The following is a 26,761-nucleotide window of genomic DNA, read 5'->3' as shown; positions in this document are numbered from 1 at the left end:
TTGCCTTGCATGTTGGCTTTAGGCCTGAACCTTCTGTAAGATGTCATCACTCCACTATGTGTGACTTCCCTGCCCCCCTCAATTGAGAAGCAGCCGTGCAAACAGCTGCTCATAGTCGTTAACAGAGAAGATCCAGATTCAGTTAATTTATAGTTGATTTGGCACTCTGCATAGTCCCAGCCTGAGTTTTAGGGACTGTGCCTTTGAAAAAGTTGCTTTTTGCATTTCCCCTCTGTGATTGAGCTCGAGAGGTATGTGTTTCTTCTGTGATGTCTTTGCTTGGCTGAAATCACTGTATATGATCTAATCACAAATTTCTGACATTTCAGGTGGGAGGCCTATTTTGTTAGGAAATGAAGACCTGACCTTTTTTTTTTTGTCCTGATCATGGACTTCTCCAGTGTAGTAAAGAGTAGGAGTAGGTTTTTCCTTCATTCTTACAACCTGACGTTGTAAGCCCACTTGCCGCTCCTGGGTTTTAGACCTTTAATCAGAGAAAACCCTGCTAGGTGTGTTTGCTCTTACTCTCTTCTGTGCATGCATTTTCCTCCTATCTGTTTTTGCATATTTGGTCACTGTGTTAATTTCCAGACTAAGAGTAATGTGTCAGGATTTGCAGAAAACTGGATATGTAGATATCCAGTTGTCTCGGAGTCGTGCAGAACGACAGTGTAGCCCAATAAAGGACTGTTGTTGGGGATTGAGAGTGGTTGCAAAGAGTCCAAGAAAACCACTGTAACCTTCAGGGTGACCTCTGAGCTGGCTGTACTACTGGCCGCCTGTGGGTGGGTGTGCGAGCCTGCATGTGTTTCTGCTTGTACTCTGCCAGGTAAGCCCCCAGTTCCTCCTGGCCAGTGTCTGAGATTAGAGTTTTGTGATGATCTGGCATTTCATGCAAAGTCTGTAAGCTTCCAGAAGGTGGCAGAGTGGCATATACCAAGTATTTCCTTTTCTGTAAAGAGTTTAGGGCCTCAACGAGTTTGTTTCAGGGCATGAAAGCTGAAGGTAGGGCAAAGTCCAGGAGGCGCAGAATCTTGGAGAACACATTCCCAGATGCTGTGGGTCCTGTTTGGTTCCCACAGGTCTTACAGCTCATTTACCCGTCTCTTGTTGCTATAGATGATAATAATAATCACTACACTGCATTTCCCAAAGCCCTGAGGCAGCTGTTGGCTGTGTTGGTAATACCTGCATTTCTTTAATCTTTGCCAGCGGTTTTTGTAAACATCACATGCCCTTGTCTGCAGTGTATCCCCTACTCCGTGCTGCTGAAGGACCTGGAGATGCGGAATCTCCGGGAGTTAGAAGACCTCATCATCGAGGCTGTCTACACTGACATCATCCAGGGCAAGCTGGACCAGCGAAACCAGCTGCTGGAAGTGGATTTCTGCATTGGCCGTGACATCCAAAAGAAGGACATCAATAATATTGTCAAGACCTTGCATGAGTGGTGAGGCTGGAAGTTGGAGGGCTCTCTTCTCTTTAGGGAGAAAGCTATCTAGCCTCTGTTCGGGAAAGTACAGGCCACAGGTTTAGCTGGAGTTGCCCAGGGAAACTTTGCCAGAGAGTGAGGGGCTACCTCTGTGACAGTAGCTGTGTGGCAATAGGAATCATTTCAGGCCTCCTCCCGCCTTGGTTGTAGAAGAATTTTTGTCCCAGCGCATCTGGGGCAGTTTAGCGGTGGGCTATCAAATGCCCAGAGTTGGCAGACGGAGCCTCTGAAGCGTAGCTACGTGACACCGATCCTGTGCTTTGGAAACCAGCCTCCGAGTTTGACCATGCTCGGGAAGCTGGTTTGGTAAGATCTTTGGGTAAGAGAATCTGTGCTCACTCAGCATTGGTAGCATTGGGCCAGTGTCTATAAAACATTGTGAGGGACAGTGAGGACAAGGAGTGGATCGTTCTAAGTTGGAACACAGACTCATACTACATTAATAAAACTATATTCTGGTATAGGAAAGGAGTGGGATGTTTGCATGTACTCTATTTTAATAGTTTTAATAGAATTTGATGTTTGCAAGAGCTGTTTCAGGTTCTGTAAGGGTTTGTCACGAAGTTATTTTAATGATTTGGGTCTTATAAAACCAGATGGACTTAATCAGGGATGAGGTTTTAGCTGAGTTTTGAAGGAGGGCCAGGGTGAGAGCATGGTTGGAGGTGGGGAGAGTATGTTCCCAGGCAAGCCCATGGCAGTTTGGAGGTCAGGAAGCAGAGTAGGCAAGCTTTGTGTAGAGGGGGAGAGAGACTTTTCTGTAAAATAGATGGAATTTCTGGCTTATTTCCAAGATGAGTGTATCTCGGTTTGACCCCTGAAGTCTATGCCCCACCCCCACCCCCCCGCCAGTGCCCTGGTTTCCCTCACCTACGATTGGCCCACCTCTCACCCCAAGTTCTAGTCCAGGTATGACCCCTCCTTCCCTTTACAGCCTCTGACCAAAGCAGGAACTTTCAAAAGATTGTAGAACTCTTAAAGGAAAATAAATGGGAAATAACTTAGAAAATGCCCCTGATATGAAACTGGTCTGTCGTACCAAGTCTGGCTTCCCAGAAACCTGTGGAAGCCGGCTCTCTGGTGCCGTTTTGACACGGTGGACGCATTTTTCACGTCCATAGTCTGGCTTCCTATTTTTAGCCCCCAACAAGTTTCCACCCAGAGGTGCCATCCTAACCCCCATCCCAGGAGGTTTATTAGTACAGATTCTTAAAACTTTGTTGAGGCATTGGAGTTCAAATTGAAACAAAATTGGGATGTAGAGTGGTCCCATAAATAGGGCAAAATGTTCACGTTATTGAATCTTTACTGAAGGATTATGTGGGTATTCATTGTACTATTCTTGCAACAATTTTTAGGTTTAAAATTTTCAGAATAAAAAGGGAAAAGAAAATGAGGGGGGAGTGACAGGAAGTAACTTAAACTTCTGAGAAAGGGGGCAATCTTCAAAATAGGATGCTTTAAGGAAATAATTTTTTTTGAGAAAAAAAAGTTTTCCCTTAATTGCTTTTACCTTACCGTGTGTAAAACTTCCCCGTGGCAATGCAGAGGATGGAGATTAAAGCTGTGTTCTAAGAAACTACTCCACATACTCCACGTTTCTCACCACAGGCCCTGTGTTATGTGTCTTGTTTAGAAACGCTTCTCTCTTGGAAGGAGTGCAGGGGCCAGAGCCCGGTGGAGGGGGTGCTACAGAAAGACCCACCCCGTAAGGAGTCGGGAAGGGAGGTTTCGGAGCCAGGACGAGAGCTCCCAGGCCTTCCTGTGGCTCAGGACCGGTTGCCTCCTTTGCAGGTGTGACGGCTGTGAAGCAGTTCTGCTGGGCATCGAGCAGCAAGTTCTGAGAGCCAACCAGTACAAGGAGAACCACAGCCGAACCCAGCAGCAGGTGGAGGCAGAGGTAAGGGAGGGGACTTTGTCCCCTGCTCCAGAGGCGCCCTGTTTGCTCCTTCGTCTTGTTGGTCTTGTCCTAGATGAAGTAAGCAGTTATCAACAAACAGGCGTGGGGTGGGGCGAGTGTGACACAGTCTCTTTTGCTCTCTGTCTCCTTTCTGCTTGCAGGTTGGCAGAGGGCCGGTAGGCTTAGAAAGCCGAGAATGTTGTAATTCCTCAGTACATGTGCACTTTGTAACTGAAGAGCAAAAGACACGAGGTTGGGGGTGTATCTTAAAGTTGGATGGGAGGAGGCACCAGTCTAAACTCTTCTTAGCTTTGGGGAACCTAGTTCTGCTCTAGAGCGTTCAGCAAGATGTCAGCTTCCCTGGTTCAACTTGCTTTGGACAGCCTTATGAAGCAGACCTGATGTGCCGCTTGAACTGATAATAAGTCAGTGGGGGGCCCGAAGTTGAGCCCTTGAATAAACCGCACAAAGGAGATTCCAGACCCCTGCAGCCAGGTTGTAGCAAGAAACATGTCCAGGGAAAACCCTCAGCTGTCTCTTCTTTGACTTACGGTGGAGACAGAACAGCTGTTTTGAAAATTAGACTGTAATCAAATTCAGGAATCAACACCATCAGTGTTACAGTTTTTTGGAAAACTAGCAAAGGACTGAAAAAGTTTTCTATGAGGGGATAAAATATTTTCATATTGTTTTATTTTAAGATTTTTTTTTTTGAGAGAGAGAGGAAGGGAGGGAGAAAGAGAGACAGAAACATCAACATGCGGTTGCCTCTCGTGCAGCCCCTACTGGAGACCTGGCCCGCAACCCAGTCATGTGTCCTGACAGGGAATTGACCCAGCAACCCTTTGGTTTGCAGGCCAGCACTCAATCCACTGAGCCACCCAGCCAGGGCTAATTTATTGCATTAGAAGTAGATTTAGAATAGTTGACGATGCTGTAGACCTTTTTAAATTTTTTATTTTACTTTATTATTTATTGATTTTAGAGAGAGAAACATTGATTAGTTCCACTGATTTATGCATTCATTGGTTAATTTTTGTATGTGTCCTGACTGGGGATCAAACCCCCAGCTTTGGCTTGTTAGGATGACACTCTGACCAACTGAGCTACCCGGCCAGGGCCTACTATAGAACTTTTCCTGGAGATTTATTATATATTTGCAGGAACGTAAAGAATGATACTTAAAACAATATCTTTAAAACTCTAGCAATCCTAGGTAGCCGGTAAAACTTAAAACTTTGATGTAAAAAGGGACAATTTTTCCTTTCACGTCATTTTAATTTTTAGAACCAATAGAATGTCATAAGCTATGTACCTTTTTCAATTAAAAAATTTCTTGCTGAGGAATAATACGAGTTACAGAAAACAACAACAACAATAGTTGGCTGGAAGGATGGTGGTAGCAGGCTCGGGGGTGGGAGGGTGCGGTTGGGCAGGGCGCATGGGCTTCAGGCCCCTGGCACCGCGCTGCTCCTTAAACTGTGTGGTAGGGGCAGTGTTCGTTATTCTTCTCTAAACTACATATGTGTTGTAACCTTTTGAAATGTGTGATGTATTTCATACTAGAAAAAGAAGAAAGGGAAAAATTTGGTGGGTGAAATAAATGCAAGTGAAGATAAAAGTGTGACTGGTATTCACGGCACCTGCTTGTTCAGGACACTGGTGGCCTCTGGGCAGGACACAGACACCCGCCGTTGGGCCAGCAGGCGTTGTGTGTGAGCTGGTAGCCTGGGCTTTGTGTAGTGACCTCGGAATTTGTGTAGAGCCCTTAAGCTCCAAGTGCTGGCATTGGAAGTCTTCTCCTGATGCGACGGGGCTTAAAGTGTTGGTGGCACTTCACGAGTTTTATAAATCAGGTGTCCTGGAGTGTGGCAGAGTGGGCCCAGAATCACAGCTGAGGAACAGTAAGTTGCTGTGCCTTTTGAAGGGGAATTTGTGAAATTTGAAGATTTCCCCTCTTTGTTACATGTATCCTTGAAGATAAAGCCCGTGTCTTTTGTGTCTTTGTAAGACCAGCGCCTAGTCCCATGCCTAACCCGTAGTGGTTGCTCTCATGTGTACTGAACTGAGTGTTTCTGGCACAGCCTGGAAGTGTATGGCTAAACTCTGCTTTTCATGAACTAGAGTGAATTTATTTTGGATACACCCACACTACCTTATGTACTTTACATTCCCACTCTGTGTGTGTGCAACCCATCATTGATTTTTAACTCTAAGCCAAAGAAGTATGAACTACTTTTAATTTAGCTTTAGCCAAAGATAAATTCAACTATGAAAATAAGCCTTGTGTTTCTGTAATAAGCTGTGTTATCATCTTCATGACTATTGTGGCCTCTTGTCTGCTCAGTGATTGATGCCTGACAAGCAGGAAGGGCTAGTCACTGTATTCTCTCTGTTGATTCTAACCTGTGAACGAAACCCGTGAGGTTTGGAGGTGAAGTGTGCCCACCTGACTGGGGCGGCCTGCATGAGACGAGCCATCTTTAACCTGGTTGGAAGAGCCTGACCACTGCTGGCTGCCCCGTCATGCCTGGTCTGTCGTCAGTTGTGTTAGGCTAGGGGTGGGCTTGGATTGTGGTACTTGGCCAAGAGGGATGAATGACACTAGTTTCAGAATTTCGAACAGTTCAAGTTTATTCCATGGTGAATGGCATCTACTGAAAGAAGGTAGATGTGAACATCAGACACTTGGCTAATGTTGAGGCACAGCCAATACTTAGACAGCAGTGTGGGCAAAATGTTTAAATTAGGATTATTTATTTATTTATTTATTTAAATTAATTTTTTAAAAGTTTATTTAATTATTTTTCAAGTACAGTTTTCTGTCTATCACTCCCATCCCATCCCACCCCCCATGCTCCCCCCTCCCTCCCATTTCTACCCTTCTTAGTTGTTGTCCATGTATCCTTTATATTTGTTCCTCTAAATCCCTCCCCTATTTCCCCTGAAATTCCTTCCCCTCTCCCCTCTGGTCACTGTCCCCCTGTTCTCTATTTCAGTGTCTTTGGTTATATTTTGCTTGCTTATTTGTTTTGTTGTTTAGCTTCCTGTTAAAGGTGACATCATATGGTATTTGTCCTTCAAAACCTGGCTTATTTTACTCAGCATAATGCTTTCCAGTTCCATCCATGCTGTTGCAAAAGGTAGGAGCTCTTTCTTTCTTTCTGCTGCATAGAATTCCATTGTGTATATGTACCATAGTTTTTTGATCCATTCATTTACTGACAGGCACCTAGGTTGCTTCCAACTCTTGGCTATTGTAAATTGTGCTGCTATGAACATTGGTGTGCATAGGGTCTTTGGGATTGGTGTTTTAGGGTTCTTAGGATACAATCCCAGCAGCGGAATTGCTGAGTCAAAAGGCAGGTCCAATTTTAGTTTTCTGAGAAAATTCCATACTGTTTTCCATAATGGTTGTACCAGTCTGCAATCCCACCAACAGTGGACCAGAGTCCCCTTTTCCCCACAGCCTCTCCAACATTTGTTGTTTATTGCTTTTCTTATGATAGCCATTCTCACCGGTGTAAAGTGATATCTCATTGTGGTTTTAATTTGCATCTCTCTGATAGCAAGTGATGTTGAGCATCTTTTCATGTGTCTCTGGATCCTCTGTATGTCCTCCTTGGAGAAGTGTCTGCCCAAGTCCTTTCCCCATTTTTTAATTGGGTTAGTTGTCTTCTTAGAGTGAAGTCGTGTGAGTTCTTTTAAATTAGGATTATTTAAAAAAAGAAAAGAAAAAAGGAAAGAAGAGGAAAGGAAATGGAAAGTAAAGGGGAGAGAAAAGTAGAGAAAAGAAAAGAATAAAAAGAGCCAGGGAATGGATTTGTAATCAGTGGCTCACTGGTGCAAAACAGGTATGGATACCCCTGTTGGCAGAGCCTGACACTGCCACCAGGTGGCAGTACCAAAGAAGTCTGCTGAATTAATAATTATCTAGGCCCTGGCTGGTGTGGCTCAGTGGATTGAGCATTGGCTGGGAACCAAAGGGCCGCTGGTTTGATTCCCAGTCAGGACACATGCCTGGGTTGTGGATCAGGTCCCCAGTGGGGGCCACACGAGAGTCAACCACACATTGATGTTTCTGTCTCTCTCTTTCTCCCTTTCCCTCTCTTTAAAAATAAATAAAATCTTTAAAAAATAATCATCTAGAAAATCTGGAGCGGAACACTGCCAAAGCCAGAGCCTTGTCAGTTTTTCACTCAGTAGATGGTGATCAGACCGCTGAGTGTAGGATGCCGATAACCTCCCGCAGAGGCACCCTAAATATTTGTGACTGGAAAAGAAAATAAATCTGCAAAGAACAAAACTGTAATTTTGTCATATTCTGCTGGTATTTGTGCTTCTGTTGCACTTGACCTAACGTTTTTAGTCATTCTCTCAGTCAGTTGGTGATTTTTTCTTTTTTGTCCTTAAATTAGATTGCTTTTCCTCAGAGGGAAAAACTTGATGTTTCCTTTCCCTAAATTAAAAAATTTTTAAATAGCAGCTTCCTTTTGGTGAGTTGTAGCCTCAAGAGCCTTCCTCCTTAATTAAGCCAGCTCTGTCACTCTTTACCTAAGAGTGTTCGCTCCGTTTCTCCTTTCACCGAAATAACACACATCATTTAGTTACAATTCCAGCATACCTGGGGAAGATAGAACAATAACATTATGAGCTGTTTCATTATCTCTGAGCAAGCACCCTGGAAGGGAGGTAATGATTGTTTGAAGCAACATAAAGCATGTCTTCATTCATATTTGATTTTAGAGCGTGTTTTTCTTCATATTAGAATGTGCCTGTGCCTGATGTCGGTGAAATGTTAACATACAGCTGTCGCTACATTTACAGAGTAGGCTTCGTTCGAGTCACGTAGATGATAGAGCACAGTTGGACAGAGTAAGCTCTGTTTCCCTGGAGGTAGAAACCCCCCAGGGGTGGAGTTCGTGCGTCCTGAGGCTCGTTGGCTGTTAGAGTGCGGGACTCCAAAAGGGTGTCTCCCGGCTTGTCCCCGCTGTGCACTCTGCTTTCTGATGTCTGCCTTTGCCTCGCTGCACAGGCAGGGCAAAACTCCACAAACTCGAGTGGAGTTTCCCTGCCTGGGAAGCTCTGCTCTCTTCTTTTGCCTGAATATTTAAGGTCTGGTAAGCAAGGCCACGGTTTTGTCAGCAGGTGCAGTGCCACCTGAAAATTCCTGGGACCTATGTTTCAAAGGACTTAATATAAACTCCAGGTCATTTCAGGTAGTTGGGCCACTCAAGTAAGAAAATTAGTAGGGCCAGCGGGGTAGTATTTGTCCTCATTTGAAGGGTAGCTCTGTGGAAGAGGAATTAATTGGACTTCTCGATATTGTTTCATGAGGCTGAAACAGGTTTCATTGGTAGACCTACCTGGGCAGCCTCCCTTGGGTCTCAGAACACACTGCCTGCAGTTAGACCTACTCAGCTACTGCAAGAAGCTAGTTGACTCTTAACTCCCCTTCAACTATGGGAGTGCTTGGTTTAGCAGTCTCTTTTGTGAGTTCTCTATGTTTAAAGTGCTAAAGATCAAGCCGACTTGAGCAAGGCGTATCTGTAATAGAACCCTGTATGAGGGCCATGTCGCTGCTCCTAGCCAGGCTGATTCTTTGTGAAGGATAAATGGTCTCATTTCTTAGGCTGAAGGACACCTGCCCAAGAAGCCCTGTTTCTCTCTAGAGGCCTTCCTTTCATTTCATTCTGGATGAGCTAGATCTGAACATCAGAAACCTGAAGGAGACAGGCATGTGAGGCCATATGAGAGAGAGGTGCTGCCAGGCAAGTACCGGCTGAGGCTGGGCAGGTCAGTGTGGGCTAGAGTGGGCAGGGCAGGGTTGTGGCAGAAGTGCTGGACTCTACAGGGAGGGGAGGGTCTCGCTAAGGAGGAGACTTACCCAGGCTGGAATAATAGGGCGCGGGTTATAACCAAAAAAATGGTTATAACCATTGTTTTGAACTCTGCATCTGGTAGATTGCTTATCTCCATTTTGTTTAGTTCTTTTTCTGGAGTTTTGGTTTGTTCTTTTATCTGGAGCATGTTTCTTTGTCTCCTCATGTTAGCAGCCTCCCTATGTTTGTTTCCCTGTATTAGGTAGAGCTGCTAGGACTCCCTGTCTTGGCAGAGTGGCCTAATGTAGTAGGTGTCCTGCAGGGTCCAGTGGCTCGGCCTCTCCTATATCCCAAGCTGGGTGCTCAAGGTGTGCCCATAGTGTGGGCTGAGTACACCCTCCTCTTACAGTTGAGCCTTAGTTGCTGGCCGCAGGTCAGTGGAGGGATTTACCCAAGCCAGTAAACTGCAAGGATTGGCTGTGACCACTGACCACCGATATCTGCCCTCCGTGGAGGATCAGCTATGCAGGGGCAGGGTGGTGTTGCTCTGATGTGGTCTGTATCTGTCCACTGGGTTCGCCGGCCCCGAGGTCTCCCCGGTGGTACAGGCCAAGGTCAGGCCCCCAGTTGTGTTTTACCTGGGGCCACCCTGCCTGAGTTATAGAGCAGTCTGAGGTGGCTGCTACTTGTGCTGGGTTTGGAGATTCCCAGGCGAAGCCAGGCTGTGAATCTGGGCAGGCCAGTTAGTGCTGTGCCTGGGGCTCACTGAAGCCAGCTGTTGCTTATTTGAGAGGATTTAGGAAGTTGTGAAGCATGGGCCAAAACCAGTCATTCACATGGAAAAGCCACTGTTAACAGCTATAAATTGGGTGGGATAGAGCCTTAGGGGATCTCCAGGGTGGGACAGTCAGTGCTAGCCAGGTTGGTGGAGCCTCAGGTATGGCACCAGCCTGCAGGCTCTGTGGCTCTGTGGCTCTGTGGGGAAGGCCTCAGAAAAGGGACAGTGTCCTTTGTTGTCTTTCTGTTTGAGAGAAAGCTGTCCCCCAGCCTTCACCTTGATGCCAGACACGTCAGTCCTCCCTGTATGCCACTGGTGCCTTTCAGGCTGCCACTCTGATGCGGGAGCTCAGAGGGAGTGAGTGTGAGTGAGTCCATGTGCGGGTTCTTTAAAAGGAATTACTTGGGACTCCAGAAATTTCTTTCACCGACTCAATCCTCACTGGTTTTTACAGCCATAAGTTGTGGGGACTTTTATCTTCCTGACACTGGAACCCTGGGCTGGGAGGCCTGGTATGGGGCTGGGACTTCTTGCTCCTGAGATAGCCCTCCTGAATTTTTATCCACCACACGTGGGTGTGGGACCAACCCATTCCCTGTCTCTCTCCCTCCTACTGGTCTGGGAGGATGTGGTTTCCTTAATTCCGTAGTTGTTAGACTGTCATTCAGCTTACTTTCTGATGGTTCTGAGTGTTGGTTATTCTGTAATTTAGTTGTAATTTTGATGTGATTGTGCAAGGGATTGAGCTGTGTTTACCTATGCTGTCATCTTGACTGGAAGTCTAGGCCTTGTATTTCTAGTGTTTTATTTAGATAAAATTTTGCCAGCTTTGGGGAAAACTTTTAAACAAATCACTCAGGCAGTGCATCCCATTTACTGGAAGTATGGGTGTGAATCTTGTTTTCTTTCATTGTCTTATGTATATTTTTAAGTTGCAGTATCTTTTAACACATTGGAAATCGGAGGTAACTGGCGTGCAAAGAAATAAACTTGTGCTGTGAGTTATTGTTAAGATCTTAATTAGTTTTTCTCAGAATACTTAGCATCAAACTGGAGACGCCTTGGAATGCTTTTATAAGCATTTATTTTAAAAGTCGTGATAACTGAGAAATCACATTTCATTCTTTCTATTTTTAAAAATGTTTTTATTTATTTATTTTTAGAGAAAGACAGGGAGGGAGAAAGAGAGAGAGAGAAACATCCATGTGCAGTTGCCTCTCGTGCGCCCCTTCCTGGGGACCTGGCCTGGAACTCACTCCACTGAGCCACACCAGCTAGGGCAGAAATCACATTTCTTTCTTTTTTTTAATTTAAATTTTGTTTTATTAGAGGGGAAGGTAGGGGGAGAGAAACATCAGCATGTGATTGCCTCTCTCATGTGCCCCTTACTGGGGACCTGGCCTAGAACCCAGTTATGTGCCCTGNTTTACTGGAAGTATGGGTGTGAATCTTGTTTTCTTTCATTGTCTTATGTATATTTTTAAGTTGCAGTATCTTTTAACACATTGGAAATCGGAGGTAACTGGCGTGCAAAGAAATAAACTTGTGCTGTGAGTTATTGTTAAGATCTTAATTAGTTTTTCTCAGAATACTTAGCATCAAACTGGAGACGCCTTGGAATGCTTTTATAAGCATTTATTTTAAAAGTCGTGATAACTGAGAAATCACATTTCATTCTTTCTATTTTTTAAAATGTTTTTATTTATTTATTTTTAGAGAAAGACAGGGAGGGAGAAAGAGAGAGAGAGAAACATCCATGTGCAGTTGCCTCTCGTGCGCCCCTTACTGGGGACCTGGCCTGGAACTCACTCCACTGAGCCACACCAGCCAGGGCTGAAATCACATTTCTTAATCTCTCCTCCAAGGGTATCAAATTATGCCTTGGTATGAAACAAACAAAACCAATCTCTTTTTTAAGAGAAAGAGTATCAAGCCATCTACTTGCTCCAGATTTTTCACTCCTTGTCTCTCCAAGTCACTACTGACCAGGACATCCCAAGCAGCAGTGAGCCGCCGGGGTTCGGGGTGGCGAGGTCTGAGATGGCACTCCTTGGCCCGGCAGGACACCCTGGTAAACCCAGACTCGACTTAGGCAGCCCTCTGTTTCACTGTCTCAGCCCATAGTCCCCTCTGCTCTTTTCAGAAAGGTTTCATTGTTGTTGGAGGCGACAGCAGTTTGGGGCATGGTTGTTTCTGTATCTCAAAACAGCAACAAAAATCAAAATTAAAAAAATGACCTCCAATCTAGAGGTCAGTGAGTTGAGGCTTGTTCTGCAGATGTTAGACCTCCTCTGGGAAGGACATTTTTTTGTCCCATTCTCTCAATGTAGTTTCAGGTCTGCATGTGGACTGTCTCTTACTCGGGCTTCTGATACTCTGAAGAGGACTTTGGCCCTGACCACCCCCGTCTTGCTCTGTGGAAGCCCAATCCCAGAGCACATGGAATCAATCCCCTGGCTTTCTCACCAGCAAACTCATACCACCGTGCTCTACACCACCCTTCTCTTTCTTCTGATGATTTTTAAAAATGCTGCCGCTGCTGCCGCTGCTGCTGCTGCTGCTTTTCTTCCTCTCAGCTAGCTAAAGGGCAAAAGCATCAAAGATCCATTCAAACTGGTGTAGGGGAATGTGTGTGTAAACACGCATGAAGTTGGTACATTCGCTTTTCAGAAGGCAGTACAGCAGTAGTTATTAAACTGAAATGTGCAAGTCCTTTGATCGGAATGCTCACTTTTAGTAATATGTCCTCCACACGTGTTCCCCAAAGTATGCAAAGGTGAACGTCAAAGGGCACCATAGGAGCTCCGTACCTGGTGAAAACAAGCTGGGAGCTAATTGAAGATTGTGGAACATTCCTAGTGGGGTGGCACACAGGTGTTACATAAAACGGGTGCTCTGATGCGGGGCAACGTTCAGGAGTTGGGTAGGTATATCTGAGCCCCTCCTTTGTTAAGTGAAGAAAGGTATTCTGAAAGCAGGAGTGTGATGGCATTGTGCCTTTTTCCCCCTGCATTTTCATAGTTCATCGCTTAATTGAATCATCCTCTAATTGTTTAGTCAGGAAGGCCTCATGGAGCTTGTGAAAATACTTGGTTCCATACATGAACAATAGCAGTTAGCTGAGCCTGGAATTCTTGGTCACTCTCTTTTTCTTTTCTTTTGTTAATTTTTAATATTTTATGTATTTATTTGAGAGGAGAAGCATTGATTTGTTTTTCAACTTATTTATGCATTCATTGGTTAGTCTTGTATGTGCCCTGACCAGTGATCGAACCCGCAACCTTGGCGTATTGGGACGAGGCTCTCACCAGCTGAGCTGCCCAGCCAGGGCTGCCTCTTCTGCTAAGGCCGTTTTGGTCACTGCTTTCTTTCACCTTTGGTGGTATGCCTCTTTGCCAGATGGTCTGCTTCCTGCAGCTTTTGCCTTCCTTTCAATCAAGCACGCATTTGTTCCACTTTTCTGCTTGACTCATTTCCACGTATCTTCCACGAATAGCCCCTGCTTGTTTCTCCGCATGTGGGTTTCTGAGGATAATCTCAGATTTTCTTGCAGAGGATTCTGGCTTTTTCCCTCATGGCCCCCGCAGTGATGAGAGTGCATTTCGATGGGCTTCTGGTGCTTACAGACTGAGCACACATGTTCTGTGTCTCCTCCAGGTAACCAACATTAAGAAGACTCTCAAAGCCACGGCGTCCTCCTCAGCTCAGGAGATGGAGCAACAGCTGGCCGAGCGGGAGTGTCCCCCTCATGCTGAGCAGAGGCAGCCCACCAAGAAGATGTCCAAAGTGAAAGGTCTGGTCTCCAGCCGCCACTAGGGCCGGTTGGGGCAGCTGGCACTCACCAGGCCTGGGGCAGCTGGGGAGGGGACACCAAGGGCCTATTTCCTCCTCTCCCTACCTTCAGTGAGTTCCAGACCTGCCCGCCCCTCACCAGCGCCTCCCTGCCCTGTTGGTACTGTTTCAGAGGAACCGTTACATCCTTGCCCTGCCCGCTCCCACCCACCCCAGTTGTTCCCTTCAGACTCAGGGGCTCCACTGATGCCACCCCAGCAGGGTCAGACACTGCCCAGCTGCCCTCCCAGAGCTCTTGTCTCTGTTCAAGGGCTTGTCTCCCTCCCAGGTTGTTTTTTTTTTTTTTTCTCCATGTCATGTTGTCAGGCTGGTCATAGCCAGAGGCAGCTTTAACTGGCCCACGGGGATGACAGTGAAGGAGGCTCCTCTCTGAGTGGGGCTGGGCCTCCTGCAGCCCCGCGGATCACAGTGCCCACACGGAGCAGGCCCTCTCTAGCCAGGTAGCCCAGTGCTTTGCTCCCTCTCCTGCCTTGTCCCTCATGGGCAGTTCTGGTCGGATCAGGCTGTGGAGGGATGTGGTGCTGGGCTGTGTTTACCAAACCTGCGGGTTTCTAGCCTCTTAAGCCCAGCTCCGATCTCTCGCTGGTTGGGCACACTGGGTTGACCGACAGCCGGTGTCTGAGCCCCAGTGGCGGGCTCTGTGGGCCTGCTCAGTGGCGGGAGCTTCGTCCAGCTTGGTGTTCCCTGCTGCCTCTGCCCACTCAGACCGGCTTCGCTGAGAAAGCCCTGGCTTCCCCTGGGGCTCTGCCAGCACTTGCTCCCCCAAGACCTTTATTACTCCCACTGCGTCCGTGCTGGGGATGGTGGTGCCGAGGCCCCTCTCTCTGGGGAAGGACCTGTTGCTGCTTCTGTCCTTTCAACCCGCCCTCCGTGGCTGATGACCCAGAGCCCTCTGATGATGGCATTCTCCTGGCAAGAGGAAAGGACTTGACTAGCCTTTCTGAACTTGAACAGTTTCAGGTTATATTTTGATTTTTTTTGTACAGGTTCTGATTCTAATACATTTCAACATGCCTTTTTCCCCCTTGTGTCAGTATTTGTGGTGGACTAATTGAGGGGACTTTCCACCTGGGTGGCAGGGCACGTGTGTATGTGTGCGTGTTTCTTTTTAAGGGGAAGTGGAGGTCTGGACTAACACTAAAGTTCGCTGAGGGAAAAAGCACATTTCAGAACAAAAAATAAAAGCGTAGACATACTGTGGCTGGCGTGCAGGGTTGCATGGCTGGTGGATCTGGAGGGCCTCGCGGGGAGGCGGCTTCAGGGAGCTGCCCGCGGGCTCCGGACCTGGGGAGGGCGCGTTTCCTTTTCAGACACGTCTGGCAGCGGCCTGCCGTTGCCCTGATGTCGACAAGTTGGTCTCGTTTCCCCTCTAAGCTGGGCCCTGCGCCCACGTAACATGTCCACTGGCAGTTTGATTCCCAAAGCGGGTCTCACCAAACCCCTTGACAGAAGCTCTGTGGGAGGGGGCTCGGTCGTTAGATAAACCTTGCATACCCTGCACCCCACGTCCTCACTGGAAATTCCCCTGAGGGCCTCAGGGACGGCTGGGGGGGGGGAGCCTCTTCCCACACTGACATCAGCACCCAATCCCTTTGCCGATACCTAGTGGAACATGTTTTGGGGAAGTTGTTGGAAATGTTGTATTTCCCAGAAATACCTCCCAGTCTATAGGTTTTTCTTTACAGTCATGTGTTGCTTAATGATGGACTGTGTTCCGAGGAGTGTGTGGTCAGGCGATTTCGTCCCGGTGTGAACATTGTAGGGCTAGACCCCCTTCTCCACACCACCGAGGCTGGGTGGGGTGGCCTGGTGCTCCTGGGTTCCGAGACCGTACAGCACACTGCTGCACTGAGTGCTGCAGCCGTGGAGAAGGTCCAGAATACTCGGGTGACAAAGGAAACGGTGGGGCGCCTGTGTAGGGCACGTGCCCCGGGTGGAGCCTGCAGGCCAGAAGTCGCCCGCAGGGGGCAGTGAGTCAGTGAGTGTGAGTGAGGGCGCGGCCAGGCCCGTCCTTGTCCAGGACTGCAGACTGTGCTCACACTGTACGCCAGGCCAGCTACACTCCCAGAAACCAGTTGTCTGTTTTTAACTAAATTAATTTTAGCTTACTGTAACCTTTTTACTTGAAGAACTTTTACATTTTTGTAAACTTTTTTGGCTCTTTTGTAATTACACTTAGCTTAAAACACACCAGTACAACTGTACAAAAATATTTTCTTTACAGTATAAGCTTTTTTGTTTTTAAAATGTTTTATTTTTCTTTGGCTTTTTTTATACTTTTTTGTCAAAGCTAAGACATGAACACACAAGTTAGCCCCAGCCTACACAGGGTCAGAACCAACATCACTGCCTCCCACACCTTGTGCCCCTGGAAGGTTTTCAGGGGCAGTGACAGGTGTGCAGCTGTCATTGCTGTGACAACAGTGACTTCCTCTGGAACATCTCCTGAAGGACCTGCCTTAGGCTCTTCTAGGAGGGGAGTCGCTCTTTTCAGAAAGTGCTGAGGCCGAGACAGCTACATGGCCACTGGGCAACCCGAGTTTTCCTCTTCTAGTCTTCCGAGACCACCGTCCTGCGAGCCGCGTGCCCGCCGTTGACCGAGACGGTGTTGTGCAGTCCATGCCGAAAGCAGGCACACCTCCTCTCCACAGGCCCTTCCCCTGGGCTTTCCCACCGGCGAGCAGACCGGATGTGTGTGACTCGACTGGTGGGAAACGGGTGGTCATTTGTGATTTGTCCCATGGCCCTAAGGAGCTTTGAGTTTGGTCTTCTCCACGGTTCGGCCACTTCCTTGAAAGTAGAGTGGCAGTCAGAACATGTTTGTGAAGTGCTCTGCGAGGTGACCTCCTGGACAGCAAGTCATTGAGTCCCTTCCACCCAGCCCGTCTGCTGAGGATGGTAAGGGTATGTGTACCTACAGACATGCTCACTTCACTTGTGAGGAAGTGGTGACCCGGATTCAAAATGTCCCATGACGAGTGGCCCGGCGACAACTCCTGTGTCTGCTGACTGGCACGTCCTGCCACTTTCTCTGTGTCCCCTTCCGAGGGGGAGCCTGCCCTCCCCACACTGACCTTTGGTGTCCCGCCTGAGCCTCTGACGGCTCATCTCACTTTTAACCGGCGCTCAACATACCACAGTCTCCTTCCCAAACCCACCAGCTGCTATAGGAAGTCGGGCGTGCAGGGCAGGGCTCTGGGAATTGTGAGAACAGCTGGGATGCCCTTCGCTCTGTTGGGATCTGGTGGAACTGAACAGTGTTAAATACGCCTTCAGCTTACGCGTACGGGAAGTAGCTGTTCAGGGTGACCCCCAAGTCCTCTGCTATGGTGGGGTGAATTTTTGAGTGGGTGAAGATTGCCCTTAAGGTGACCTGCCTACTTTGCAGGATGTCTAGGAGTTACGATCTGCCTATTTAAAAACATGTATAGTATTAAATATGACTATCTTGAGAGTAGCACTGTGGGCTGGCTCTGGCCACCTTAAACCCCCTAAGCTGTCTGCTTCCTGACGTCCTCCTTGGTCTTCACGGTTTGTCCAGGTGAGAGAGGCATTAGGGTTCCTGCTTGGGTAACGTTAGGGAGGTGGTCAAAACCCTCAGTGCAGGCTGTTCTTGTGTTCCGAAGCTGAGATCACCAACCATGGATAGTAGGGTTCTCCCTGGAAATGTTTTGAGTCAGGAAATGGGGTGAGGACCAAGGAGGCAAAGGTGACAAACAGCTTGCGATAATTTTATGTCTGCAGTTTTCTTCATCTCTGATGTGCTGGGTTGCCTGCAGTCCGCAGGCAATCAAACCGCACTCCAGTTCTGGTGCATAGAGTCATTATTCTAGCAGCTTGAAACTTCAGATGTTTTTTTTTAAGATTTTTTTTAAAAGATTTTATTTATCTTTAGGGGGAAGGGAAGGAGAGAGGGAGAGAAATACCAATGTATGGGTGCCTCTCGTGCGTCCCCTGCTGGGAACCGGCGTGCAACCCAAGCATGTGCCCCGCCGACTGGGAATCGAACCACGATACTCAGGTTCACAGGCCCGCACTCAATCCACTGAGCTACACCAGCCAGGGCAAAACTTCAGGTGTTTTTAACACAACACTTGGTTGATTTTTGCTGGGCCCTCAGGGATGTGGGTCAGCAGTCCCCACTCTGCGGTTGCACCTGTGTCCTTCTGGGGAACCTGTATAGCTGCAAGCATCTGACTGCTTCAGTAAATCTTTCTTTTTTTTAGAGAGAAGGGGAAGGGAGGGAGAGGGAGGTAGAAGCATCGAGTGGTTGCCTCTTACACCCTGACCGGGGACCGAACCCACAACTTAGGTGAGTGCCCCGACCGAGAACACAACCGGCCACCTCTGCTTTACATGGGAACATTCTAACCAACTGAGCCACACTGGCCAGGGCCAGCCCTTTTCTTGTAGTTATGCTTGAGATTTTACAGATTGAAGTACACTTTTTATTACATACACATTTCGCTCTACATCTCCAACACCTCTTGAAGGTGTTAAATTGACCTTTTGTTTTTTTTTTAAGGTTTTATATATTCATTTTCAGAGAAAGGGAAAGAAACATCAATGTGTGGTTGCCTCTCGTGTGCTTCATACTGGGGACCTGGCAACCCAGGCATGTGCCCTGGCTGGGACTCGAACTGATTTGCAGCCTGCGCTCAATCCATGGAGCCACACCAGCCAGGGCAAATTGACCTTCTAAACTTATGGCTGCTGGCTCGGTCATGTCTGACTTGGCTCAGCTCAGAGCTGCCAGGACATTCTGTCAGGTGTCCTTTAGTCAGCTCACACTCATTCCCTACAGCTGTCACAAAGTCACCGTTCTCTTACCCACCCCTCTCACTCTCAGGGGCTGTTTTCCTACTTCATAGTGTCTTCCACCCACAGAACCACCCACCTCCTTTGTTCTTACCATGGGAGAAGGCGTCCCTCCTTCCTGTGCGCGTGGTTGTCCACCTGTGCCGCATCAACCCACCTCACCTTTTCTCCCCAGGGATTTCTTTATATATATATATATATATATATATATTTTTAGAGGGGAAAGGAAGGAGAGAGGGAGAGAACTATCAATGTATGGTTGCCTCTTGTGTGTCCCCTGCTGGGAACTGGCCTGCAACCCAGGCATATCGCCTGACTGGGAATCGAACCGTGGTGGTTTGGTCCCCAGGCCCACGCTCAATCCACTGAGCTACACCAGCCAGGGCACTCTCCCCAGGGATTTCACTGGAGCATCTTTGCCCTCCAGTGGCTGTGTGTGAGGAAGACTTGTATATGCCAAGGAGACCCTCCCTGATCCTCATGTCCCTTTTCTGCCACCTTTTTTTCTTCCATAAACAAGCTTCTTGAGAGCTGCCCACCCTTTCCGTCTCTACTGCCTCCCTCATTCACACCCAGATTCTTGGTGTTACAGCTTCTACTGCCAACCACTAGCTCACGGTTTTCTTGTCAAGGAGACTGTTGAGCAAACCTTTCCTGTCCTTACCTGGCTTGATCTTGATGTTGCACTTGGCACTGTTGAACACACTTCAAGTGTTCATCTCAGTTTTCAGAGTCCCAATCTCCAGCTTTTCTGTGTTTCTTTTCCTCTGCTTGAATTTCTTCAGGGGCATCTCTTCCTTCTGAGTCCAGTTAGAGGTGTTGGCTGGGGTTCCACTGTGGCCTAAGTTTACTTCTATCCATTCTCCATAGGTTATACGATTCATTCCTGTGGTTCTACTTCCATTTGTAATGCCCAAATCCCCATCTCTGGCGCATTCTGCCGGATGTAGTCAACAGCCAATGGGCGTCTCCACTTGCCATGTCCCAGGTCTACTCTACGGTCATCAGTAAGTGGCGCCCGCCATTTGCCGAGTATTATTTTGTAGGACTGCCACCACAAAACTGCCACAGGATAGGGGCTTACACAGAAATGTGTTTCCTCGCAGGTGTGGAAGCTGGACGTCTAGGATCAAGGTGCTGGCAGATTGGGTGTCTGTCAAGGCCTCTCCTAGGCGTTCAGATGGCCACCATCTCCCTTCGTCCTCACATCTCACGTGGCCTTTCCTCTGGGCAGGGGCCTCCTGGGGTCTCTTACAAGGACACCAGGCACGCTGGATTAGGGCTGCACCTTTGGACTTCATTTAACCTTAATTACCTCTTGAAAGGCCTTGTCCCCAATATTGTGAGTGTGGAAGGGAGGAACAGGGAGGGGTTTCAAGCAACAAAGAGCCTCTGGGGGGGGGGAGGTCAGCTTCAAAGGAACCGCCAAATTGGTTCTCAGTTTTGAAATGCCTGCCCGGTTGGCTTCTGGTAGCGGAATGGGGGCACCTCTCCTGAGAATGTGACTGTATAAAGGTTGGTTCTCCTGCCTGTAATTATGTTGTCTGAAAGCATCATTAGGGAAAACTAGAAGTGGCATGTTTGAAGTTCAGAGTGGTTGGAATTTTCAGGCCACTAGTAAATGGAACCAGACAACACCCCCAGAAGGCCTTGCTGTGCAAGGCACGGCTTCACAATGGGGTGCCAGGGTGCCAGGGCCCGAGTAGGTGACGGAGGGTGGCCTGCCGAGATGATCACTTTCTGTGTGTGCCTTGTGACAAGTCCCGCGTCCCAGCCCTCAACAACCCTATGCATTACCATATGTCTCCATTATCACCAATCTGATTGAGGGAGAAGTACCTCCTTATATTATAGCATTAATTTCTTTAATTACCAGTGTTTTTCATATGCTGATTATTCCACTGCATTTTTTCTTTGTGATTTTTTTTTCTTCTTTCCCCTTACTCATGTTGCCACTGGGGCTGTAGCTTTTTTTAAAATAAAGATTTCTGAGTACTACCTAGGAACTACCAGCAGAGGGCACCAGTGCATCAGAGTGCCGTGGGTCTGGTCCCGGAATCTGAACTTTAAAAGTGTGTTTTCCACAAAGGAGAACTTGAGCCCTCAGAGGTTGACATCAGTGGGCTCAAGGAACTTAGGACAAACATAGACAAGGTGGTTAATTTCCTCTCCAAGTTGAGTTAATGTCTGAAGGCCTATGGGTGGGCTAGGAACAAGAAGATGACTTCGAAAGCTCAGGACTGTAGGTCCCAGAGTGGTCACTGAATTGTCTGAGAGGAGACATCAGGGAGCCCTTGGATGGAGGCACTTTTTGTTTTTTTGTGCCACTGCATGAGTCTTTGGTTGTTGCTAGTGTGTGTGTGTGTGTGCGCGCGCAAATGCCCACCCCACCCTCCAGAAAGGTAGCTGACTAAGCTTTTTTATCTGCCAGCCTCTCTCTCTGAGCTGATTGTTCTCAGTCTCGTAGGGAAATCGCAGCAGCTTACTAGGGAGGCCCTGGGTGGTGATGCAGAATGTGGGGATGGGGAGGGGGGAGCGAGCCCCTAAAATCATGCAGAATTGTCTAGGTACTTATATCAATCAGTAGTTTTCAATGAAACAACTTAACCAAAAATCTGTTACAGAATTTTGAGACCCATTAAAACAAAGTTTAATAAGAAAAAAATTACTTTTGAAATAATGATTGATTCAGAAGAAGTTGAAAAAAGAGTAGAGAGACCCCATGTACCTTTTACTCAGTCTCCCCCACCCCAGCCCCCCAGTAGTAACATCTCTTATCACTTTAGTATAAGATGTAAAACCAGGACTTTGGATTAGTACACTTCGGACCTCATTTGGACGCCAGGAGTTTTATATGCAAATCGTGTGTGTTTATGACATTGCAAACCTATATGAGCGGTCCTGGACTGTCATCTTTTGGACTTCTTGTTTTGTGCAAAAGGCATACCCATATTTGTTAAAGTTATCGTTAGTAGAGTCTTCTTTTACTTGCAGCCATAACATATACAAATATACATACAGTTGCAAGGTGCAGAAAACCTAATGCAAACTGGTTTAATTTAAAAAAAAAAGAGGAAGGGGGGGAGTATTGGTTCATGTAATAAAATCCGGAGGAATAACTGAACCAGCACCAGAGGTTCACGGAGGGGGGAGGTGTCTGAGAAGAAAGAGGAGACGCCGTCCCCAGGGAGAGGGTGAACTGCTGCTGGGAGGTGGACCACGGCTGTCCAATACTGCCAGCAGAGGTTCTGTGTCTCTTCCTGATCAAGTCTGCTATGACCAGGGGGACAGGACCATATAGTACAGGCATGTCTACTGGGGTGGGGGTACAGTTGCTGCAAAAGGGGGGTTACAGTGGGGCAGACACCCCAGGAGGTCTCTACCACAGTGGTGGTTTACACCCCTAAGGCACTTCTGCTGCAGGTCTCCATGTGTCTCAGGACAGCAGGCTAGTTGTGGCGTCTCTAGCCATCGCCACTGGCCTAATGTAGGTCTGTAGGGGCCCAGCGGGCTGCAGAGGGAGGCTGTGGTTGAGATAGGGTCATGGGTCTCAGCTGCGTGTGTTGGGTAGGACTTGGGGTATATTCTGACTTCTAGTGCCCCGTGATACTCGGGTTCATGGAAAAGGTCAACATTTCCCAAAGTGTGCTATTCATACCAGTGTGCTATGTGACTTATTTTAATAGGTATGCATCAAATATGCATTTTAAATATTCCTTTAAAAGCCTTTTTCCTTTTTTTAAAGATTTCATTTTATTTTTTTTTTTTATCTTTAGAGGGGAAAGGAAGGAGAGAGGGAGAGAAATATCAATGTATGGCTGCCTCTTGTGTGCCCCCTGCTGGGAACTGGCCTGCAACCCAGGCATGTGCCCCAACCTGGAATCTAACCTTGATCCTTTGGTTCACAGGCCTGTGCTCAATCCACTGAGCTACACCAGCCAGGGCCCATGTGGTATAATGTTGATTGTTCTCATTTAAATGTCTTGATTTGACCATTATCAACTTCAACTGGTCTACCCAACCTTGGAGCATGGTCCAGCGAGAAGTCTCCAGCACAAAACATCACAAACTACTTTTGATACATTAGGTCAGTCACAGGACCTTCTATACATTGCACAAATCTTTTTTTAAACTTTCAGTTGCATTTTTTGCCTTTCTTGAAATAATAAAGCATAATGTGCCAAAAACATTGTATATTTTTTCCATCTTCATTATTAAAATGGATACACACAAATTCACCAACTTTAGTAAGTTTTTTTATACATTGCACAAATCTTTTTTTAAACTTTCAGTTGCATTTTTAGCCTTTCTTGAAATAATAAAGCATAATGTGCCAAAAACATTGTATATTTTTTCCATCTTCATTATTAAAATCGATACACAGAAATTCACCAACTTTGGTAAGTTTTTTAAAAATGCACACTGATATGACAGCTGTCACAATACAATGTAACAGTGATTTCAAACAAATCAAAGATGACTGAGCACTACTAGAGCCATCTTACAGGAAAAAGCAGTTTTGGCATCCAACCCTGCATCCCCTGGGAACTGTGGTTCAGTCTTACCCACTTTAAAGACTTGACCTCCCTTTTAATCTATGGCTTCTCCCTGCATCCTTTTCTTTTCCTTTCCTTTCACCCGTTGAAGAATCCAGGCAATCTAACTGGAGTGTTTGCTCCAGTCTGGATTTTGCTTGCTGCCCACTGAGGGGAGAGTTCAGGTGGCCACATAATGTCTGGCCTGCTCACGTCTGGTGTTCACAGCCAGGGGTGCTCGGCCCCCGGATCCGTTCACTCCCTGGGGCTCCAAAATGGTGACGTGTCAGCTTCATTGTGCTGTGATTCACACCCAGTTGCTTACCAATTTTCCCATTCCACGCAACTTACAAGCAAATGAGCTTTGAAGAAAAATACAGAGAGCACTAAGCAGATGCAGGCAACCTCCTGAGAGTTGCTGAGAGTGCTCCACATCAGGTGTTTCACATCAAGTCACGAGAAGAGCCGCGGCTCCACCACCAGAACATGACGGAATTTTAGTTCCAGCGTCTCTTTCATTTAGTTGCAGGAATTTTTTTTTAAAGATTTTATTTATTTATTTTTAGAGGGGAATGGAGGGAGAAAGGGAGAGAAACATCAGCGTGGTTGTCTCTTGCATGGCCCCCACTGGGGACCGGGCCTGCAACCCAGGCATGTGCCCTGACTGGGAATGGAACCAGTGACCCTTTGGTTTGCAGGCCGGCCCTCAATCCAGTGAGCCACACCAGCCAGGGTGGTTGCAGGAATTCTTTATAAGTAGATGCTTCCTTTCATCTACCACAGGTTACCTAAGGGTAGAGCTCAAATAGGAAAAGCAAGATAATAAATGCTTCCTTTTCCCCTTACATTGACCAGTTTGTAAAATAATAAGCCACCTTATTATCTTCTGGAGGTGACCAGTTTGTTTTCAGTATCATTGCAGACTCGGGGACTGAGATAAACTCGGTGCGTTTCAGTTTGCTGCGGTGACTACTGCGGTCAAAGCTCTAGTTGTCCTGCCTTGCCGACGGGAGCCCCATGCTGCACCCTCATCCACTCACAGCTGCCCGGGGTGGCTTCCGGGCTGTTGTCACTGCTGAGACATGCCAGACTGCTCTGTAACACTTGCTGCTCAGGTCTGCAGTTTGTCAGTTCTGCACATCTGCCCTGGATTCAGTGGGAAACAGCGTTCCGTGACTGCCGTGCGGACCACAAGGGTGCTTGCTGCTGCCGGGTCCGTCATGGCTTCTCGGCCTTTTGGGGGGACAGACTAATAGGTGTCCATAGAATGGTAGTTAAAATACCCCACAAGTGCACACTGTTACTTCCAATTGCATTTCAGGACTACAGATTTTTAATTTAATCTTTAAAAATAAATCACAGCTCCATCTCCTTTCTTCCATGCTGAGAATCCTGATTTTTAGAACACAGGGGCAGTCATTAACATATCCCATAATTATTCATTTGGCTCAGGCAACATCACGCACAGCAGGGAATAGTAATACTGGCACTCCTGCCCCTAGAAGGATGATGGGGGGCGGTCGAACAGTTCTCGCCGCGGATTTTGTAGTTGTTCCGTATCTTCACTGGTCACTCACCGATGGTATCCTCTTCCTTTCAAACCTCGAGTAGTTTGGTTCTACAGGTCCCGTGTGTTCCCTGCTCTCCACTGGCTCTGATGCCGGCATCTCAAGTCATGTGAGCAGTCTGATGCTTGTTCTCCGGGAAATTCTTCAGGAAGATGGATGAGAATACTATTCCCCCGAGTGTTTGTACACTGGTGACATTTTGTATGTACCTTTTATACTGGGAAGCCAGTTTTCCCGGAAATAAGTCCTTGGCTCACACTTTTGACCTTTCAGTCGGCCCTGCCGCTTTCTTCTGGTACAAAGCCGTGCTGTTGAAATGGCTGATGGTGATCGGTTTTCTTGCACTTTATAAGTCAGTTGCTCCTTTTCTCCTCGATGATTAAAAGATTTCGCCCCTTTAATATCCACTAAATGTACTAAAACACTCCGAGGTCTTGGTATTGCTCATTCTGAGTCAATTTTTTGGGCCTGTTGTGTATCTTTCAAAATACATTTACCAGTTAGTAAGGCATCGTGTCTCAGCTCCCAAATCCACCTCTCAAGGTCACCTCTGTGACCACAGGGCTGGACGCCGTAACTGTTTCTCCTTTGGGAGCTGGCCCGGGGTCACACTCTGTCAGTGGAGGGTGCTGTGGAGGCCCTGGAGGAGGGCGGGGGTGGGTGGGTCTCTCCTGGACTCAGGCGGGCCTCGGGCACCAGGCTCAGTCCCAGCAGCCGGTGGCACCAGCTCGAGGACAGCTCCCCTTGGCAGCCACTTGGGCGGCTTCCCAGCAGGCCGCTCCGCCTTTCCGGGAGTCGTGGCTGTGTCAGCTTGTGAGTTCTTGATCTCAGCCCTGGGCCAGGGCTCCTTTCCTTGGCCGCTCGGTCTCAGCCCCAGGTGTAGAGGCTTCTCCCCTCCTCTGCTCCTCATGTATTCCTTTCACCCCTTACTAGCTGTTCCTCCATCTCCAGTCCCCTGTTAATGGTTAGTAATTCTGTAAATAAAACTTTTCCTGTTTAAATTGCTTTGTGGTTCCTCTCTACTAAATGGATCCTGACTAATGCAGTGTAGTATCAATCTTTTTTCCCCTTTTTAAAAAAAGATTTAATTAATTAATTAATTTTTAGAGAGAGGGGAAGGGAGGGAGAAAGAGAGGGAGAGAAACATCATATGTGGTTGCCTCTTGAGTGACCCCTTCTCCAACCCAGGCATGTGCCCTGAGTGGGAATCGAACTAGCAACCCTTTGGGTCGCAGGCCAGTGCTCAATCCACTGAGCCACACCAGGCAGGGCTAAAAAGGGATAAATATTAAGAGAGTGTGGTGGTGGCATAAAGATAGATATATAGATGACTGGAATAGTTTATGAATAAAGCTCATTTTTCAATTGATTATTGGCAGGGGTGCCGAGACAATCAATGGGGGAAAGAACAGTGTTTTCAGTGACTGGAGCTGGGACTACTGGATACCCACAGGCAAAAAAATTGAAGTGTGTACTTACCTCTCATACCAGACACAGAATTACCCCCAAATGAATCATAGACCTAAGTAGATGAGCAAAACTATAAAGTTCATAGGAAAAAATGCAGGGATAAATCTTTGCCACCTTGGATTTGGTAATGGCATCTTAGCTATGACACAAAAAGCATAAGAAACCAAGAAAAAGGTAAATTGAACTTCACAAAATGAAAAGCTTTGTGATTCAAAAGACACCAACAAGAAGAGTTAAAAGATAACCCACCACGTGGGAGAAAAGGTTTACAAGCTGCGTACCTGATAAGGGGCTGGTATCTAAAATATGTAGAAGTCTGGAGTATCTGGGACTCATACAGCTTGGTAAAAAAAGGACAACCCAATCACGCGTACTGCGAAAGGTGTTTGGTCCTTGTCCTCAGTTGCTGGCACAGAGCTCCCAAAACCCTTGGAATTGCCTGAGCGAAAAGGGTGACAGGAGCATCTTTGGTTATGGTGAAGTGGCCCTCGGTGGGCCCCTCAGTAGTGTCTGGATGGGGGGGGAG

General features: G+C 47.3%; 1 protein-coding gene and 1 non-coding gene across 7 annotated transcripts in view; both read left to right on the top strand.

Moving 5' to 3' along the window:
* The window catches only part of COPS7B (COP9 signalosome subunit 7B), a 28,636-nt gene extending 13,772 nt beyond the window's left edge, over positions 1–14,864 (top strand). For all 6 annotated transcript variants that reach the window (XM_037063534.1, XM_037063532.1, XM_037063533.1 and 3 more), the window contains 3 exons: positions 1,248–1,450; positions 3,287–3,392; positions 13,650–14,864. In XM_037063534.1, coding sequence (XP_036919429.1) covers positions 1,248–1,450; positions 3,287–3,392; positions 13,650–13,808 — 468 coding nt within the window. In that variant the 3' untranslated portion in view covers positions 13,809–14,864. The remainder of the gene's footprint in view (positions 1–1,247; positions 1,451–3,286; positions 3,393–13,649) is intronic.
* A 2,246-nt stretch (positions 14,865–17,110) lies between these two features.
* Positions 17,111–17,258, top strand: LOC118999185 (U12 minor spliceosomal RNA). The gene has a single exon (XR_005069062.1). It is a non-coding gene; the product is annotated as a U12 minor spliceosomal RNA (small nuclear RNA).
* The last annotated feature ends 9,503 nt before the right edge of the window (positions 17,259–26,761 follow it).

This window comes from Sturnira hondurensis, unplaced genomic scaffold (assembly GCF_014824575.4).
Source record: "Sturnira hondurensis isolate 20B ecotype Veracruz unplaced genomic scaffold, ASM1482457v3 Scaffold0014615, whole genome shotgun sequence".
In the NCBI taxonomy this organism is placed as follows: domain Eukaryota; kingdom Metazoa; phylum Chordata; class Mammalia; order Chiroptera; family Phyllostomidae; genus Sturnira; species Sturnira hondurensis.
The sequence above is the reverse complement of the archived record's forward strand: the minus strand, read 5'-3'. Positions and strand labels throughout refer to the sequence as shown.